Source organism: Cherax quadricarinatus, chromosome 46 (assembly GCF_038502225.1).
Source record: "Cherax quadricarinatus isolate ZL_2023a chromosome 46, ASM3850222v1, whole genome shotgun sequence".
Lineage (NCBI taxonomy): Eukaryota > Metazoa > Arthropoda > Malacostraca > Decapoda > Parastacidae > Cherax > Cherax quadricarinatus.
In genome coordinates, this window is record NC_091337.1 from 17,852,540 (window position 1) to 17,873,528 (window position 20,989).

General features: G+C 45.9%; 1 protein-coding gene across 2 annotated transcripts in view; it reads right to left on the bottom strand.

Annotated features, from left to right (window-relative positions):
* Positions 1-20,989, bottom strand: part of LOC128696708 (BMP-binding endothelial regulator protein) — a 503,091-nt gene that overhangs the window by 317,180 nt on the left and 164,922 nt on the right. For both annotated transcript variants that reach the window (XM_053788079.2, XM_070094579.1), the window contains one exon: positions 14,379-15,225. In XM_053788079.2, the coding sequence (XP_053644054.2) occupies positions 14,379-15,189 (811 nt within the window). In that variant the 5' untranslated portion in view covers positions 15,190-15,225. The remainder of the gene's footprint in view (positions 1-14,378; positions 15,226-20,989) is intronic.

The window sequence follows — 20,989 nt, forward strand, 5'->3', positions numbered from 1 at the left end:
TGGTACCCACACTACCCACTCTGGTACCCACACTACCCACTCTGGTACCCACACTACCCACTCTGGTACCAACACTACCCACTCTGGTACCCACACTACCCACTCTGGTACCCACACTACCCACTCTGGTACCCACACTACCCACTCTGGTACCCACACTACCCACTCTGGTACCCACACTACCCACTCTAGTACCCACAATACCCACTCTGGTACCCACACTACCCACTCTAGTACCCACACTACCCACTCTGGTACCCACACTACCCACTCTGGTACCCACACTACCCACTCTTGTACCCACACTACCCACTCTGGTACCCACACCACCCTCTCTGGTACCCACACTACCCACTCTGGTACCCACACTACCCACTCTGGTACCCACACTACCCACTCTGGTACCCACACTACCCACTCTGGTACCCACACTACCTACTCTGGTACCCACACTACCCACTCTGGTACCCACACTACCCACTCTGGTACCCACACTACCCACTCTAGTACCCACACTACCCACTCTAGTACCCACACTACCCACTGTAGTACCCACACTACCCACTGTAGTACCCACACTACCCACTCTAGTACCCACACTACCCACTCTAGTACCCACACTACCCACTCTGGTACCCACACTACCCACTCTAGTACCCACACTACCCACTCTAGTGCCCACACTTCCCACTCTAGTACCCACACTACGCACTCTAGTACCCACACTACCCACTCTAGTACCCACACTACGCACTCTAGTACCCACACTACCCACTCTGGTACCCACACTACCCACTCTGGTATCCACACTACCCACTCTGGTACCCACACTACCCACTCTGGTACCCACACTACCCACTCTGGTACCCACAGTACTTACTCTAGTACCCACACTACGCACTCTAGTACCCACACTACCCACTCTGGTACCCACACTACCCACTCTGGTACCCACACTACTCACTCTAGTATCCACACTACCCACTCTAGTACCCACACTATCCACTCTGGTATCCCCATTACCCACTCTGGTACCCACACTTCCCACTCTGGTACCCACACTGCCCACTCTGGCACCCACACTACCCACTCTGGTACCCACACTGCCCACTCTTGTACCCACACTACCCAATCTAGTACCCACACTACCCATTCTGGTACCCACACTAACCACTCTGGTACCCACACTACCCACTCTGGTACCCACACTACCTACTCTGGTACCCACACTACCCATTCTGGTACCCACACTACCCATTCTGGTACCCACACTACCCACTCTGGCACCCACACTACCCACTCTGGTACCCACAGCCCCCAGCACCCACACTATCCACTCTGGCACCCACACACCCACGCTCACACTACCCACTCTAGTACCCACACTACCCACTCTGGTACCCACACTACCCACTCTGGTACCCACACTACCCACTCTGGTACCCACACTACCCACTCTGGTACCCGCACTACCCACTCTGGCACCCACACTACCCACTCTGGCACCCACACTACCCACTCTAGTACCCACACTACCCATTCTGGCACCCACACTACCCTCTCTGGCACCCACACTACCCACACTGGCACCCACACTACCCACTCTGGCACCCACAGCCCCCAGGACCCACACTACCCACTCTGGTACCCACGCTACCCACTCTGGCACCCACACTACCCACTCTGGCACCCACAGCCCCCAGGACCCACACTACCCACTTTGGCACCCACACTACCCACTCTGGCACCCACAGCCCCCAGGACCCACACTACCCACTTTGGCACCCACACTACCCACTCTGGCACCCACAGCCCCCAGGACCCACACTACCCACTTTGGCACCCACACTACCCACTCTGGCACCCACAGCCCCCAGGACCCACACTACCCACTCTGGCACGCACAGCCCCCAGGACCCACACTACTCACTCTGGCACCCACACTACCCACTCTGGCACCCACAGCCCCCAGGACCCACACTACCCGCTCTGGCACCCACACTACCCACTCTGGCACCCACAGCCCCCAGGACCCACACTACCCACTCTGGCACCCACACACCCACGCACACAACTCGTGGGTGACTCACGTGGGTCGGCACGTCATACTGTTTATATTATTGTTAAGCTGTACGTCTGGCACACGACGGGTGTGTGTGTGTGTGTGTGTGTACTCACCTATTTGTACTCACCTATTTGTGGTTGCAGGGGTCGAGTCCTAGCTCCTGGCCCCGCCTCTTCACCGGTTGCTACTAGGCCCTCTCTCTCCCCGCTCCATGAGCTTTATCAAACCTCGTCTTAAAACTGTGTATGGTTCCTGCCTCCACTACGTCATTTTCTAGGCTATTCCACTGCCTTACAACTCTATGACTGAAGAAATACTTCCTACTATCTCTCTGACTCATTTGTGTCTTCAACTTCCAATTGTGGCCTCTTGTTTCTGTGTCCCCTCCCTGGAACATCCTGTCCTTGTCCACCTTGTCTATTCCACGCAATATTTTATATGTCGTTATCATGTCTCCCCTGACCCTCCTGTCCTCCAGTGTCGTCAGGCCGATTTCCCTTAATCTTTCTTCATAGGACATTCCCCTTAGCTCTGGAACTAACCTTGTTGCAAACCTTTGTACTTTCTCTAGTTTCTTGACGTGCTTTATCAAGTGCGGGTTCCAAACAGGTGCTGCATACTCCAGTATGGGCCTGACATACACGGTGTACAGTGTCTTGAATGATTCCTTACTAAGGTATCGGAATGCTGTTCTCAGGTTTGCCAGGCGCCCATATGCTGTAGCAGTTATCTGATTGATGTGTGCTTCCGGAGACATGCTCGGTGTTATACTCACCCCAAGATCTTTCTCCTTGAGTGAGGTTTGCAGTCTTTGGCCACCTAGCCTATACTCTGTCTGTGGTCTTCTGTGCCCTTCCCCTATGTTCATGACTTTGCATTTGGCAGGATTAAATTCGAGAAGCCATTTGCTGGACCAGGTGTCCAGTGTGTGTGTGTGTGTGCGTGTGTGTGTGTGTTTGTGTGTCTGTGTGTGTGTGTGTGTGTGTGTGTGTGTATGTGTGTGTGTGTGTATGTGTGTGTGTGTGTGTGTGTGTGTGTGTTTGTGTGTGTGTGTTTTCTTTATTACAGTATATATCATTGTCGAAGGCATTTGATGCCATTGGTATTGTTTCCATGTTTTGAAAGCTCCTAGTATCTACGCTGTCGTTTTTCTGGGTTTTGTAACATTTGTCTGATTGTGATCTTTGAAAGATAGGTCAGCTGACATTATTACTCCCAGGTCTTTTACATGTCCCATACGTTCTTTTTGGTGATCCTCTTGCATGTTGTATACAGTGTTTCTTGTGAGTGCTTTTGTCTCTTCCATATCTAAGCAGTTGGGATTTGACATCTTTGAACGTCATGTTATTCTCTACTGCCCAATCAGACTTTTTCTTATATTATCTTGATTTTTTTTCCGTGTGTTCTACCTAGATAATTTTCATGCTTAGTTTGGTATCATTCACAAATGATGACGCGATACTGTGGCGAGTGTTTTTATCTACGTCCGCTAGGAGGATAAGAAACAGTCGAGGAGTTAGGACCGTGCCTTGTGGTACTGAGCTTTTCACTCTGCTAATGCTGGACTTCGCTCTTTACTCTTTGTGTTGTCAGAAAGTTGGATATTCATGTGCCTACTTTCCGTGTTGTACCTTTCGCCCTCATTTCATATGCTATCACTCCAGGATCGCATTTGACAAATACCTCTGGGAAATCCTTAATTGCGCATACCATGACTGCATCTTGGTTTTCTTCCATTACCGTCGTAATGTAGTCAAAATGGGTCAGTAGTGCTGACAAGTCTGCTCTTTCTGCTCTAAATTAATGCTGGTTTGGGTTGTGCAGTTATGCTGTTCCATATGTTTAGGTATCAAACACTGCGGCACAGTTCCTGGACCCATTATATGCCTCCGAAATCTTCTGATTTTTAGCTAGGGCTCTACTGCCTTCCCTATGGAAAGGGGGTGTGTCCGCACGCTTGTAGACCCCTGGTGTTTCACCTAGATCTGAGTTCTTTCTCCAAAGAATACTGAGTGTTAGCGCTAGTGATATTTTGCACTGCTTTATAAATAAGGAATTCCAGGAATGCGGTCCAGGTGCTGGATGAGTGGCCGTGTTTTCTATTTCTTTTTCGAATTCCACGGGAGTAGTGTTCTTGTCAGTTATATGATCTGTGCGGCCTTCAAATGTAATGAAAAAAATTGCATTCTCCACCTGACTTTCGTTTAGCGGACTGCAGCAGTATTTCCTATTGGTCTTGTAGAATTACGATTTTTTTTCATGGTTAATGTATGAACTTTGTGTGAACAGTAGTTCAGTTGTTCCGGTTGTTTTTAACTTATATTTTGTGTATTTGTAGAAATATGTGTGTATTTTAATATCCTGGACGGCTTTTTTGTTCCCTTTGTGCTTCTTTACGTAACAAAAACTAGAGAAACAATACCATGGGCGGGGGTTGAAGTCGTGGTAAGTGCATTGTAAAACTGCAGGCCAGCGTGTAAGTGCCACGAGTTCAGTCCCCGCCCGTGGTATGGCTTGTTTGCAATCGTGTCATTATGATTTCGTGAGTTAAAAACTTAAGATTTAATTATACCTTCGTGATCTCTCTGTTCTCTTTCCTACCTTGTAATATTCCGACGTTTTTATGCAGATTGGGAACCCATTTGTCTCCTGTATATTCTTCTACGCTCTTTCTGTATGTGGTCTTCTTTTGGATATTCTTAGTAGTATATATTTCATACACACCTCGTATGCTCCCGTGTTGACCGACCTTTTCCAGGCAGTGGTGAGGGTTCAGGGTGCTAATGACTGTTTCTCAGGACATGTCTGATAGTTGTGTGTGTGTGTCGTGCCAGTCAGTTGTCCGGGTGTTCAAGTTTACTCAACGGCCCGTCTCGTATACTCTTGCTGGAGTTTTTCTTCCCTGAATTCATTTCGGTATATACCGAGATACACACCATTCGGTGTGTATACACAAAAGATACATAGCTCTCAGTGTATATACAAAAAGATAAATACCTCTTGTATATAAACCAGATGTACTTATACAGAGATGCACACCTGTTTGTGTATATACACAGATAAACCTCTATCTGTATATATATATATATATATATATATATATATATATATATATATATATATATATATATATATATATATATATATATATATATATATATATATATATATATATATATATATACGTATACACTATTTAGGGTATATATACCTTTGAGTCTTTATACTCCCGGAGACCGGCCATGGACCAGGCTCGTCTGGTGCTTGCCTGGTCAACCAGGCTGTTGATCATGGTTATGTGATTATATTGGTTGTTAAGGCAGGAGGCAGGGTTACACAGTGGCCTAGTCACGATGTTACCTGTCTCTCTCAACGATATCTAGGTACCTAACTCCTGCAGTTACTACTCCCGCCACATGCGCCAGGTGATACCTTGGTAATTGCTGGCTCAGGTCCCTGCGTGTCGAGTAGGTGCTTGTTAGGTAGCGCCTAAGGTGTTCGGTGTTGCTGGCCATTTAATTAACTAGGTAGTTACTGTATGTAAGTTTGACAGTCACATACAGTAATTACCTACTTACCTTCTTGCTTAAATACTTACCCACCTCCTAAGTATTTACCTATCTATTTACCTACCGTACCTACTCACTATCTATTTGTTAATCATTCTGGGACCGCTGTACCACAGCATAATCTCACGGCTGATCAATAAGGCTGTTAGCATTGAAGAAAAGACAGAGGCACTGAACATACTCTTACCATGACACTGGCTCTGTTTAGAGCTGTATCACGCTCCTGATGAAGCTCTAAACAGAGCGAAATGTTGTCCCAATACAAGTTTGTCCTGTCAGCTGTGTTTTTTGTCAACACTGTTGCCAGTAAGTTGCTATATCGTAGCTGTTAGTGCTGGCAACATGCATGCTCCCACAGGCACACTAACAATCTGATTGATCAGTAATTGCTTGCAAGGCAAGGTCGCCCTGGAGAACAGTTAAGGATATGATAATAAAAAAAATCTGTCAATGAACAAGCATAAGAATGGACGAGGACACAAACAGAGGTCTTGCCATGTATCAGAGTCAGTGGCTCAGTGGTGCAGCATCGGGCCTGTAGCATACCAGAACCGCGGTTCGAGTCCCCGTCCATTCTTCTGTTTATTTATTTCCCTTTACGATAAAAGTGGTGTTAAAAAAAAGAGTATTGAGTCCTCAATGCGCCGTCTACCAATATGTTGACTCTTGCAAGGAGTAGCTTCAGTGCACAGGCTTGGTGGTAATACCTCCAGCATTGTCCAGGTAGGCAACTCCAGGAACATTATTCATTGCCTTTAATTCCCCCACCCCCCCCCCATAGAGACAGTGAAAGGTGTCAGTGTATTCACCTAATTGTGGTTGCAAGGGTCGAGACTCAGCTCCTGGCCCCGTGTGTATGTGTGTGTGTGTGTGTGTGTGTGTGTGTGTGTGTGTGTTGGGCAGGATGACATCATCGACACAACACGCACCGCTGCTGTTGCTCATATATTCTCCAGGTGTTTAGTGTTCATGTGTCTCCCACCCCCCCTTCATCCCCCTCCCTCCCCCCCTCTCTCTCAGAAACATAATAGTCCTCATACACCACCTGCAAAGAAATTGAGATGCCAAGCCAATGACTTCATTATATGTATGAATGTATATATGTATATATATTTGCATGTATGTATATTTTATACTCACACACACACACACACACACATACACACACACACACACACACACACACACACACACACACACACACACACACACACATGGAGGGCTAAGATGATGGAGGTGGTACTGGAAAACTTCATGTACCAACACGTAAGGGACACTACAAGAGAGAGAGGAGAGGATGAACCAGCAAGGCTGGACTTAGTATTCACCTTGAGTAGTGCAGATATCGAGGACATCACATATGAAAGACCCCTTGGGGCCAGTGACCATGTGGTTTTAAGCTTCGAATACACAGTAGAGCTACAAGTGGAGGGAGAAGCAGGAAGGCCAGGACGAATGAAGCCAAACTACAAGAAAGGGGACTACACAGGAATGAGGAACTTCCTGAACGGGGTTCAGTGGGACAGAGAACTGGCAGGGAAGCCAGTTAATGAAATGATGGAATATGTAGCAACAAAATTCAAGGAGGCTGAGGAGAGGTTTGTACCCAAGGGTAACAGGAATAATGAAAAAGCCAGGATGAGCCCATGGTTTACCCAAAGGTGCAGGGAGGCAAAAACCAAGTGTGCTAGGGAATGGAAGAAATATAGAAGGCAAAGGACCCAGGAGAATAAGGAGAGCAGTCGTAGAGCCAGAAACGAATATGCACAGATAAGAAGGGAGGCCCAAAGACAATATGAAAATGACATAGCAGCGAAAGCCAAATCTGACCCGAAACTGTTGTACAGCCACATCAGGAGGAAAACAACAGTCAAGGACCAGGTAATCAGGCTAAGGAAGGAAGGAGGAGAGACAACAAGAAATGACCGTGAAGTATGTGAGGAACTCAACAAGAGATTCAAAGAAGTGTTCACAGAGGAGACAGAAGGGGCTCCAGAAAGACGGAGAGGTGGGGTACACCACCATGTGCTGGACACAGTGCACACAACCGAGGAAGAAGTGAAGAGGCTTCTGAGTGAGCTAGATACCTCAAAGGCAATGGGGCCAGATAACATCTCCCCATGGGTATTGAGAGAGGGAGCAGAGGCGCTATGTGTACCCCTAACAACAATATTCAATACATCTATCGAAACAGGGAGATTGCCTGAGGCATGGAAGACAGCAAATGTAGTCCCAATCTTTAAAAAAGGAGACAGACATGAAGCATTAAACTACAGACCAGTGTCACTGACATGTATAGTATGCAAAATCATGGAGAAGATTATCAGGAGAAGAGTGGTGGAACACCTAGAAAGGAACGATCTCATCAACAGCAGCCAACATGGTTTCAGGGACGGGAAATCCTGTGTCACAAACCTACTGGAGTTCTATGACATGGTGACAGCAGTAAGACAAGAGAGAGAGGGGTGGGTGGATTGCATATTCTTGGACTGCAAGAAGGCGTTTGACACAGTTCCACACAAGAGATTGGTGCAAAAACTGGAGGACCAAGCAGGGATAACAGGGAAGGCACTACAATGGATCAGGGAATACTTGTCAGGAAGACAGCAGCGAGTCATGGTACGTGGCGAGGTGTCAGAGTGGGCACCTGTGACTAGCGGGGTCCCACAGGGGTCAGTCCTAGGACCAGTGCTGTTTCTGATATTTGTGAACGACATGACGGAAGGAATAGACTCTGAGGTGTCCCTGTTTGCAGATGACGTGAAGTTGATGAGAAGAATTCACTCGATCGAAGACCAGGCAGAACTACAAAGGGATCTGGACAGGCTGCAGACCTGGTCCAGCAATTGGCTCCTGGAGTTCAATCCCACCAAGTGCAAAGTCATGAAGATTGGGGAAGGGCAAAGAAGACCGCAGACGGAATACAGTCTAGGGGGCCAGAGACTACAAACCTCACTCAAGGAAAAACATCTTGGGGTGAGTATAACACCAGGCACATCTCCTGAAGCGCACATCAACCAAATAACTGCTGCAGCATATGGGCGCCTAGCAAACCTCAGAACAGCATTCCGACATCTTAATAAGGAGTCATTCAGGACCCTGTACACCGTGTACGTAAGGCCCATATTGGAGTATGCGGCACCAGTTTGGAACCCACACCTAGCCAAGCACGTAAAGAAACTAGAGAAAGTGCAAAGGTTTGCAACAAGACTAGTCCCAGAGCTAAGAGGTATGTCCTACGAGGAGAGGTTAAGGGAAATCAACCTGACGACACTGGAGGACAGGAGAGATAGGGGGGACATGATAACGACATACAAAATACTGAGAGGAATTGACAAGGTGGACAAAGACAGGATGTTCCAGAGACTGGACACAGCAACAAGGGGACACAGTTGGAAGTTGAAGACGCAGATGAATCACAGGGATGTTAGGAAGTATTTCTTCAGCCACAGAGTAGTCAGTAAGTGGAATAGTTTGGGAAGCGATGTAGTGGAGGCAGGATCCATACATAGCTTTAAGCAGAGGTACGATAAAGCTCACGGCTCAGGGAGAGTGACCTAGTAGCAATCAGTGAAGAGGCGGGGCCAGGAGCTCGGACTCGACCCCCGCAACCTCAACTAGGTGAGTACATACACACACACACACACACACACACACACACTGCAGCATACGGGCGCCTGGCAAACCTGAGAATAGCGTTCCGATACCTTAATAAGGAATCGTTCAAGACACTGTACACTGTGTATGTTAGGCCTATACTGGAGTATGCAGCACCAGTCTGGAACCCACACCTGGTCAAGCACGTCAAGAAGCTAGAGAAAGTACAAAGGTTTGCAACAAGGCTAGTCCCAGAGCTCAAGGGAATGTCGTACGAGGAAAGGTTGAGGGAAATCGGACTGACGACACTGGAGGACAGAAGGGTCAGGGGAGACATGATAACGACATACAAGATACTGCGGGGAATAGACAAGGTGGACAGAGATAGGATGTTCCAGAGAGGGGACACAGGGACAAGGGGTCACAACTGGAAGCTGAAGACTCAGACGAGTCACAGGGACGTTAGGAAGTATTTCTTCAGTCATAGAGTTGTCAGCAAGTGGAATAGCCTAGCAAGTGAAGTAGTGGAGGCAGGAACCATACATAGTTTTAAGAAGAGGTATGATACAGCTCAGGAAGTAGAGAGGGAGAGGACCTAGTAGCGATCAGGGAAGAGGCGGGGCCAGGAGCTGAGTCTCGACCCCTGCAACCACAATTAGTGGAATTAGATGAGAACACACATACAAACACACACACAATATATATATATATATATATATATATATATATATATATATATATATATATATATATATATATATATATATATATATATATATATATTTGGTGTAAATTGTGGGACCCATCATAGCCTCGGAGAAGTGGATAAAAAGGCTTCAAGGAAGAGTATTTAGATTTCTTCCTGAAGCCGTTTGAATATTCTACTTCCCTTACCATTCCATCTTTTCATTTTTTTACCAATAGGTATATTTTATTACATAATATGGTACAAAAGATTTAAGAGATACATTGCTGATATAAAGATTGCACATACAGCACATGAGGTGTGAGAGATATATGTCTAGTAGATATTGTTACGTGTTTGTCACTGATTATAATGCGAAAATCTCATCCTGCTCTTCAGAGCTGGGGCGCATGCCCAAAATAGGAGAAGGCATCACTCGTCTGAACAGCCACACTAAGTCACTGGAACAGAAAACTAGCTGCCCTGGGACCCCTAGTTACCCTGATGAGTCTTTTTCCCAGTTCCTTAAGGAACTTGGATGCACTCTTTCCCCATGAGTCAAGGGTCTCTGAGCCTATGGGAACAAACATATAATGATGGGCAAGTTCTCCATATTTTCTAGACTTTTGGGACTCCCTGAAGCTGGCGGCTGCCCCTCCTTCCTCCCTGGTGTATTGGAGATAGGTATCAGCCAAGGTAGATGCACATGTATAGTCCCACACCACCTGCTTGCCGTCTGTTCAGGCTTGAAGTGTGATACCATCTGGACACTTCTAGCTGCTATCAGATCTGCATAGTTAGGGTGGCTCCCTTACTGCTGGGCATCCAGGTGTTGTGAGGCTCCTCTTGATAATGTTATTAACCTCCTCATGTTTTGCAATCTTTCTCTCGGATTTACGGCACACAAAACAATGGTACCCGAATCGGTCTGCTGCTTCACTGCCACAAATACATTTATGTTCGGCGAGAATAGGGGCGGCAAGTTGAAGGGCAACACCAATGCGGATGGTCTGTGAGTCGAGACCTGTGCCAAGGCTGGAGTTGGGAACAGCCAACAGAAGGTCCCCTGCATGAGGGGCTCTCACTGCCAGGAGGCGGGCTCTATCCTTCCCTGACACACTCTGAAGCATTGTTGAGGCTGCATTCTCCACTATTGGACCATCCCAGTGCGACTGTTTGTAGTTGTTTGGGGGAGCAGGTCTGGTTTCAGAGCCCGTTAGATTATCCCAGATCCTGGCTCCATCAATGAACTTTTGGTCCTGGACTCCAATCTTGTCCCTAAGATGTTCAGGGAGAATCGCTGCTACAAGCTCTCTGGATGCAATACACGAGGACAGAAAAGCAGGTAACGCAATCTGTGATGACTTGCGGACACCAGTGCCTCCTAGTCTGACTGGAAGTGTAGCTTGGTTCCACTGCCCATCTTCTAGAGTAAGGTTAAGTACTTTCGTAAAAATCTGCCTCAGAATACTGTCATATTCGTGCAGTATAGGGTTATCATATGAAGGTGCACATCTTAGGAAATATGTCAACCTAGGCAGACTCAAGCACTTTGTGAGAAGGTACAAGGCATCGTGGGTGTCCAGATTGCCTATTCGTTGTTCCATTCTCCTTTACTCTTCCAATTTCTTCCTGAGAATTGTGTCAATGGCATTGTTTCCCAGAGGTGCTCCAAGCAAGACTCTATTTGTGGGGGAAATGACTGATGCTCCTGGTAGTTTGGATATCACTGCATTTATCCCTTGTTGACTGACTGAGATGATTTCACATTTGGATGGATTCAGGAAGAGACCCATTTCCTGTCCCCGTGTCATCACCCGTGTAAGATCATCTAGGAGGGATTCCTTTGTACCTGCTATTGTGCCATCATCCAGGAACCAGATGTTTAGCTCACTGGTCAGTCTGATTGTGATTTTCCTAACCGCTATACAGATGCTGGACACCCTCTGATGATGTGATTTCATGCTCTCCAAACAGGAGCACTGATTCCTTGCTATATCCAGCTGAAACAAAAGGGAAGAGGCCAGGGAAATGTTCTTGTACCGCTGCTAATACCACATCTCTTTTCAGGAGAATAAATGCATTCTTGAAGTCTAATTTTACCACTGCATTGTCCTCTGGCAGGTTGTTGATATACGCCCTTGTTGCATGAACCGCTGCTTCACTTCCTTGAGAGACCACAAAGTCAAGCTGGTTTGGTTGAAGCATCATGGCTGCCTCTGAGCGAATACTTCGGACAGCAACTTTGGAAACGAGGCGGCGAAAAGTGTTGACCCCTGCAATTGGCCTAATTCCTCCATCCTTCTTTTCTTTAAATGCTGTGGCCTTATTCCAGTGTAACCCCCAGCAGAGCCAGATGGGAACGACATTATTGATTTGTAAATGTCCGAGTCTTCCACAATCAATGGTTCCACAGTGGGGACAGAGGTGTTGGAACTGTTGGTGCCACTGGTTTCCCTGGCAGAGTGCTTTCCCCTAAGTGCTTCTGCCGTGTCAGCATCCCTGGGAGCAACTGTATCTTCACTGGTAATAATTCTGATTGCCCCCACTGTGTTGCCCTCTTCAATTTTCTTGCTCACCTGGACTCTGACTTTTTCACTGTCAGTGGAGTGAGTGGGGGTTCTGCCTCTCCCGTTTCATAAATATTATATGGGTTTATAAAATGGACCAGAAGAATCACAATATGGATCAGAGGATGGACCACAAGATGGACCAGAGGATGGACCACAAGATGGACTAGAGGATGGACCACAAGATGGACCAGAGGATGGACCACAAGACGGACCAGAGGATGGACCACAAGATAGACCAGAGGATGGACCACAAGATAGACCAGAGGATGGACCACAAGATGGAACAGATGTACCTTTATCTTTGATGAGTTCCAAGAATCTTTCTACTCTCAGAGCCTGGTCATGGGCTAGGGTCGTCTGGTACTAGCCTGGTCAACCAGGCTGTTGCTGCTGGTGGCCTGCTACCCTACATATCCATCACAGCCTGGTTGATCTGGCACCTGGTGAAGATACTTGTCCAGTTTCCTCTTGAAGACTTCTAACCTTGTTCCAGCAGTTTTTCTGATATCTTCTGGTAAGATGTTGAATAATCTGGGACCCCGGATGTTGATACAGTGTTCCCTTAGTATGCCCACCGCACCCCTGCTCCTCACTGGGTTTATTTTACACATCCTCCCATATCTCTCACTCCAGTATGTTGTTATGGCAGTGTGCAGATTTGGGACCAGGCCCTCGAGTACTTTCCAGATATATATTATCTCTCTCGCCTCCGCTGCAGTGAGTACATATTCAAGACTTTAAGGCGTTCCCGGTAATCTAAATGCTTTACTGACTCTATGTGAGCCGTCAACGATCTCTGTATTTGTTCCGGCTCTGATACTTCTCCTGCCTTGAACGGAGCCGTCAACACTGAACAATATTCCAAATGAGGGAGCACTAGCGATTTGAAAAGTGTCACCACTGGTATTATTTCCCTTGCTTAGAAAGTTCTCTATACCTACCCCGTCCTCCTGGCAGTCGTGATCTTTGTCTTATGTTCTTTGAAAGAAAGTTCAGCTGACATAATTATTGCTAAGTCTTTTATGTGTGCCTTTCGTTCTATTTGATGATCCTTTTGAGTTTTGTATACAGTGTTCATTTTTGTCTGACTCTTTTTGGGTTATCCCAGGTTCTCTACACATATGCTGCTATGTATGATAATCTATGTAACTGTATTTGTGTATACCTGAATAAACTTGCTGACTTACTTACCTAAGCAGCTGGAACTTATCACAATTGAACGTCAGGTTCTTCTCCACTGCCCACTAGAAAACCCTGTTTATGTTTTCCTGTAATTTTTCAGTGTCTTCTACCGATGTGACCTTCATGCTTATTTCAGTGTCATCTGCAAATGTGTCTGCTGTGAGGATGAGAAACAGCAGAGGTGCCAGGACAGTGCCTTGTATCACTGTATTTTCTTTTTACAATGACGACCAGAGGCGTCGGTAATTTAATGTGCAAAAACGTTCACTATAAATAAGGCATCAGAACTCTTAAGAACAGTGTTCTCTTGTTCTACAATTTCCCTCTCCCCTCCTCCCTCTCCTCCCTCTCCTCCCTCTCTCATCCCCTTCTTCTCTCCCTCCCCACACTAACCTCCCTCGTCTTCCATTCTCCACCACTCACACCCAAAAAATTGCATTATACACAACATATACAATAAATAATATTCACATAGATAATTTGTAAGCTATGGCAATTACCGAATCATCATCATAATCATAATTATTTATATAATAATTTAAGCACTAAATTATTATGGTGAGATGATCCTCTTATCTTGCTACCCAGGAAAGTAGTAATATTAACAGGAATAAATATTGCTGCAAGAGGAGAGTAATAACGATAAAGCAGAGGGGGAGGAGAGTAGAAGAGACTCACAATAAAGAAAAACTGGCTGGAGAACTCACCGACAACTTGGGCGAGGGTAGGTGTGGTGGGGGTCAGGAAGTGGAGCAGAACCAGTAGCACTGTCATCAATCTCCACCCAGCCGAGGTGTGGGCGTGGCGGCGGGCGGCAGGATGCTTATCATACAAGTAAGTGGGTGTAGAGGAGGTGGTGGTGGTGGTCTTGGTGGCACCAGGGGTCTTAGTGTCAGTCCCTGTCACTCTAGTGAGGGACGAGGACATGCATTCACACCAACTGTGAGAGGGACCAGTGTGAGGGACCTCCGTGTGAGGAACACTCTCCACCCTCCTGCTGTGTAAGAGACTCGCAGTACTCTTTATATGCTGAGACGGGAGGTTTATACTCTGAGGTAACGGAAACCTCACGACGCGAGGAGACGGAAACCTCTCCAGGTGGGGTGACTGCAACCTCTGTGTGCCAGAGTTCCCCAGAGTTGATGCTGGTTGAAGACACGGGTTTCCTGCGTCTACCAGAGTTGACAGGAAGGCATCAGGGTCAGATATATGAGAGGCAGGAGATGCTGGTAGATGTGGTGAAGGGTTACAGAGACTGGCAGATGCAGTGCTGGCAACACACTGTATTGATGTTGCCAAGCTGTGTGTCTGGTTGACAGTGACCTTACTGCACGAGGCTGGACCATCTACTCTCATGGTGCTAGTTGGTCCAGCCATGGTATGGAACCTACCTACCACCACACTAATTAAACCTTTTGACTTGCTCGCCCCAGACCTGCCGCTGGCGGAGGTTGCGGTGTGAGGTGCGGCCGCCTGCGGTGTGAGGGAAAAAAACCTGGGTGCGGCTCCGAGGTTCATAAAGATGCGGCTTGCCCAGCCGCCTTCTTCAGCAGCCTGAAAGATAAAAAATTAACCATAGTGAGATAATGTTATGTGCCTCAGTGGCTAGTTTATTGTGCACTACATATCCACCCTGTAGACAGTACTGTCCACAGGATGAACTTAAGGGTAAGGAAAATTCCTGAAAACTAGGCCTAAGGCCTAAGGCTTAAGAGTAACATATGTATCATTTCAATTCAATTCAATTCAATTCAAGTTTATTCTCTACAAGGGGTACAATACGGGGTTTACAGGTTTTGGGTATTGTGTGGTTTACATGTTATAAAATACTAATTACAGAGGGGGCCACTAGGACACCTAGCATGGCTAGGTATTTCGGGCAGACTTAGATTAATTCTTAACATTAAATCCTTACAGATTATGGTATTAAGGCTAGGTGACTACATCATAATTTGTGAGTTTAGCAATGCGAATGCTTTTGTTTTGGCACAATACAAGGTGTCTATATTGGAGTATCATAGGCAAACTTATGACTAGTTAGGATTTATTATTTTAAGATTAAGATTAGTATTTCTGGGTTTATAGTCGATGGGTGAGTGAGTGTAATTGTGAACCACCAGGTGGTTATCATGTAGTTAGTTGTCGGGGTGGATCAAGGAGATAAGATGTTTTCTAACTGTAGTTTTGAAAGTGATGAATGTGTCTGCAGTTCTAGAGTTTTCAGGTAGGGTGTTCCAGATTTTAGGTCCTTAGAAATACATTGAATTTTTGTAAAGGTTTAGTCGGACACGGAGAATGTCATAGAGATGTTTGTGTCTGGTGTTATGCCTGTGGATCCTGTCACAACTATCAAGAAAGCGTTTTAGGTCAAGGTTAATATTGGAATTTAAGGTCCTGTAGATATAGATTGCACAGTAGTAAGTGTGGATGTACTGAACAGGGAGTAAGTTTAGATCTATGAAGAGTGGGGGGGGGGGTGTTGCCAGGAATGGGATTTAGTGATTAGTCTTACTGCGGCTTTTTGTTGGGTTATTATTGGCTTTAGGTGTGTTGCTGCAGTTGAACCCCAAGCACAGATAGCATAGGTGAGGTATAGATATATAAGTGAATGGTATAGTGTGAGAAGGGCAGTTTGCGGCACGTAGTATCGTATCTTGGAGAGGATCCCCACCGTTTTGGATACTTTTTTTGTTATGTGTTAGATATGGGTGCTGAAATTTAGGTTGTTGTCGAGGTATAGGCCTAGGAATTTGCCCTCATTATGTCTGGTAATTAGAGTGTTGTCGATCTTAATGTTAAGTTGTGCATCTCCTGCTCTGCTACCAAACATAATGTAGTAGGTTTTGCCAGTGTTAAGTGTAAGTTTATTGGCTGTCATCCAAGTCGATATTTTGAGCAGCTCCTCGTTAACAATGGTGTTGAGGGTGGCAAGATTAGGGTGAGAGATGACATAAGTCGTGTCGTCAGAAAAGAGAATGGGTTTCAGGTGTTAGGATATGTTTGGAAGATCACTGATGTAAATGAGGAAGAGCAGGGGTCCAAGGACACTTCCCTGCAGAACTCCAGTATCAAGCAGTATCAAGTGGCCGTATTGATGAGGCTGTGTCTTTAATGGTGACATACTGATACCTATTAGAAAGGTAGGATTTAAAATATGCAAGCGCATGGCCTCTTATACCATAGTGGTTAAGTTTTTGGAGTAGGATGCCGTGGTCTACTGTGTCAAACGCTTTTCTTAGGTCAACAAAAATTCCTAGTGGATATTCCTTATTTTCCAATGCTGTGTAAAGCAGGTCTAGCATTTTTATAATTGTATCATTAGTGCTTTTATTTTTCCTGAATCCAAATTGGCAGGGGTTGAGTATGTTTTGTGACGTTATAAATGAATATAATCTCCTGTGTACGAGTTTCTCGAAGATTTTGAATAGCAATGGTAAGTTTGATATTGGCCTATAGCTGTTTACGTCTGTAGGGTCACCACCTTTATGTATTGGTGTAACCATTGACATCTTGAGTAGTTTCGGGAAGGTACTAGTTTCTAGTGACTTGTTAAAAAGTAATGTAATAGCATGCAAAAGGACATGGGCCGCTTGCTTGTACAATAATGGTGGGACGTGAGACAGATTACCCGAGTTATTTTTAAGTGACTTTATGATCGCGGTGACTTCCGTGGGCTCAGTTGGTACAAGATAGAAGGAATTTGGGAAATTCCCATCTAGGTAGTCCCCGGCACGGGCATTGGTACGTGAGATTTTACTGGCGAGATTAGATCCTATGTTTGAGAAGAAGTCGTTTATCTTGTTAGCTGTGTCAGTGGGATGCAGTGGTGTTTCATGAGGTTTAGTTAGAACAATATTCTTGGTTTTTTCAGTTTGTGGGTCCCCAGAATCTGGGAAAGTGTTTTCCAGGTCTTCTTTATATCTCCTCTTGTGTCAGTGAATCTACTGGAGTAGTACAGTTGTTTGGCTTTCTTTATTAATTTGGTGAAAACTGTTGAATATTGTTTAAGAATATCTTTGTGTATTAAGCCCTGTCTATATTGCTTTTCATATTGGTGTTTCTTATCAATGGATTTCAGAATGCTGCTGGTTAGCCATGGGCAACCAAGCCATTTATTCGTGATCTGTTTCGTTTTTATAGGACAATGTTTGTTGTATAGTCTAAGTATTTTGTTAAGAAAAATGTCTGTCCAATCGTCAATACCATTGGCATTGGAGAATTCTGTAGGCCAGTCAACAGTCTCTAGGTCTGCTGTGAAATTCCTTATTGAGGCCTCGTCATGGAGTCTAAATGAAACTTTGTTGTATTCAAGTGGTGGCTTAATAATGTTTGTTAAGAGGAAGGTTGGGTAGTGGTCAGTAGTGCTGTCTGTGATTATCCCTGATTTAAAGGAGGCTAGTAAATTGGTCCATATGTGGTCTATTATGGTTGCACTTGTCTCAGTCAGCCATTTAAGCCAAAATTGCAAGCGTTACCTATTCGGCAAGCTAAGAGCTGTTACCTACATCAGCTCATTTGAAAGCATTTTTATTGTTATGAGACATACAAGTAAGGAACAGGATGAAGTTGGAGCCATCTGTGGGCCAGCATTTTCATTTGATCAACTGACTTTATCTCGTTGACATCATTATGTTGTACGAATGTGTTCCATACTCGAGTCATCCTAGGTATATATGATCTCAGATGGAGTGATGTTCTTGAGAAGGGTACAGCCAGAGTGAAGTTGCTGCTTTCTGCCCGTCTTGTGGCATAAAAGCTTGTTTCACGCTGTCCTCGAAGTGGATCCAAGTGTGGTACTTTGACAATATTGGCCTTGTACATAACAGTAAGGCCACCCACATCCCTCCTATGTTGAAGGCTCTGCTGAAATGACAGATCTATCCAGGATGGGTCCAGGCGAGAGATGAGACGTCTTGCTCTGTTCTCTACTCTGTCAAGCAGTCGCAGATGAGAGGGGGGGCAGGCAAACCAAGAAAGTGGAGCATACTCAAGGTGTGAGCGTACTTGTGCCTCGTACAGAATCTTGCAACCCCTACTGTCAAGCAGATGCGAGATACGGCGAAGTGCTGTAAGCTTCCTGGCTGCCTTGTTTGCAAGATTTACATCATGGTTCTTCATGGTTAGTTTGGAGTCAAATTTCACCCCAAGGATATCAACTTCTTCTCCAGGTGCCAACACCCTCCCATTCATCCTTACTACTGCACCAGCATTACCATCATGGTGCCTAGAGACGATCATCATTTGCGTTTTCTCAGGTGTAAATGTTACTTGCCATCTATTTCCCCAAGCTGATATAGCTCTCAGCTGGTGGTTGATGTAGCTTAGAGCAGCTGGCATTTCTTCTCTTGGATAAGTGAATGTCAGTGTACAGTCGTCTGCATATGCATGTGATTCTGGGATGAGATGAAGAAGGTCGTTGAAGTAGACATTCCATAACAATGGACCCAGCACGCTTCCTTGTGGAACACTTGCCCCAATAGGATGTCTTGCTGATTCCGTTCCATTGAGAACTACACTTAGAGATCTACCAGGAAGGTAGTCACTGAGGAGACATAGCGTAGAGCCTGCAATTCTCTCACACTCTCTCTCTCTCTCTCTATCTATCTATCTATCCTGTTTACTGTTTCCTTTAGAATATTTCTTCTTCCTCTCTCCCTATATTTCTATATTCTCGTCTGGACTGACTGAATCTCTGATGAGTAAGTGCTCTGAGTGGCTGACTTCCCTCTCTGATGAGTGTTCTGAGTGGCTGGCTTCCCTCTCTGATGAGTATTCTGAGAGGCAGGCTTCCCTCTCTGATGAGTGTTCTGAGTGGCTGGCTTCCCTCTCTGATGAGTGTTCTGAGTGGCTGGCTTCCCTCTCTGATGAGTGTTCTGAGTGGCTGGCTTCCCTCTCTGATGAGTGTTCTGAGTGGCTGGCTTCCCTCTCTGATGAGTATTCTGAGAGGCAGGCTTCCATCTCTGATGAGTGTTCTGAGTGGCTGGCTTCCCTCTCTGATGAGTGTTCTGAGTGGCTGGCTTCCCTCTATGATGAGTGTTCTGAGTGGCTGGCTTCCCTCTCTGATGAGTATTCTGAGTGGCTGGCTTCCCTCTCTGATGAGTGTTCTGAATGGCTGGCTTCCCTCTCTGATGAGTGTTCTGAGTGGCTGGCTTCCCTCTCTGATGAGTATTCTGAGAGGCAGGCTTCCCTCTCTCTGAGTGGCTGCATCCCTCTCTGATGAGTATCTCTGAGAGTGTTCTGAGGCTTCCCTCTCTGATGAGTGTTCTGAGTGGCTTCCCTCTCTGATGAGTGTTCTGATCCCTCTCTGATGAGTGTTCTGAGTGGCTGGCTTCCATCTCTGATGAGTGTTCTGAGTGGCTGGCTTCCCTCTCTGATGAGTGTTCTGAGTGGCTGGCTTCCCTCTCTGATGAGTGTTCTGAGTGGCTGGCTTCCCTCTCTGATGAGTGTTCTGAGTGGCTGGCATCCCTCTCTGATGAGTGTTCTGAGTGGCTGGCTCTCCTGAGTGGCTGGCTTCCCTCTCTGATGAGTGTTCTGAGTGGCTGGCATCCCTCTCTGATGAGTGTTCTGAGTGGCTGGCTTCCCTCTCTGATGAGTGTTCAGAGTGGCTGGTCACTTTGTGACCAAAGTCACTTTGCTGTTACTAAGTGGAGTGAGAGGTCACTTTGCTGTTATTAAGTGGAGTGAGAGGTCACTTTGCTGTTACTAAGTGGAGTGAGAGGTCACTTTGCTGTTACTAAGTGGAGTGAGAGGTCACTTTGCTGTTACTAAGTGGAGTGAGAGGTCACTTTGCTGTTACTAAGTGGAGTGAGAGGTCACTTTGCTGTTACTAAGTGGAGTGAGAGGTCACTTTGCTGTTGTGTAAGAATGGTATATAATACCGACAAGATGAGATTAAGACACATGTGCAACATCTATGTATCTTTATTGTAGACGTTTCGCCATCCAGTGGCTTTATCAATACAAATTCTAGGACATAACTTGAAGACAGTAGAACTATGTTGAGGGACTGATTACCTCGTCTTCTGTACATAGTTCTACTGTCTTCAAGTTATGTCCTAGAATTTGTATTGATAAAGCCACTGGATGGCGAAACGTCTACAATAAAGATACCCAGATGTTGCACATGTGTCTTAATCTCACTTTGCTGTTACTAAGTGGAGTGAGGGGTCACTTTGCTGTTACTAAGTGGAGTGAGGGGTCACTTTTCTGTTACTAAGTGGAGTGAGGGGTCACTTTGCTGTTACTAAGTGGAGTGAGGGGTCACTTTGAAGTTACAAAGTGGAGTGAGGGGTCACTTTGAAGTTACTAAGTGGAGTGA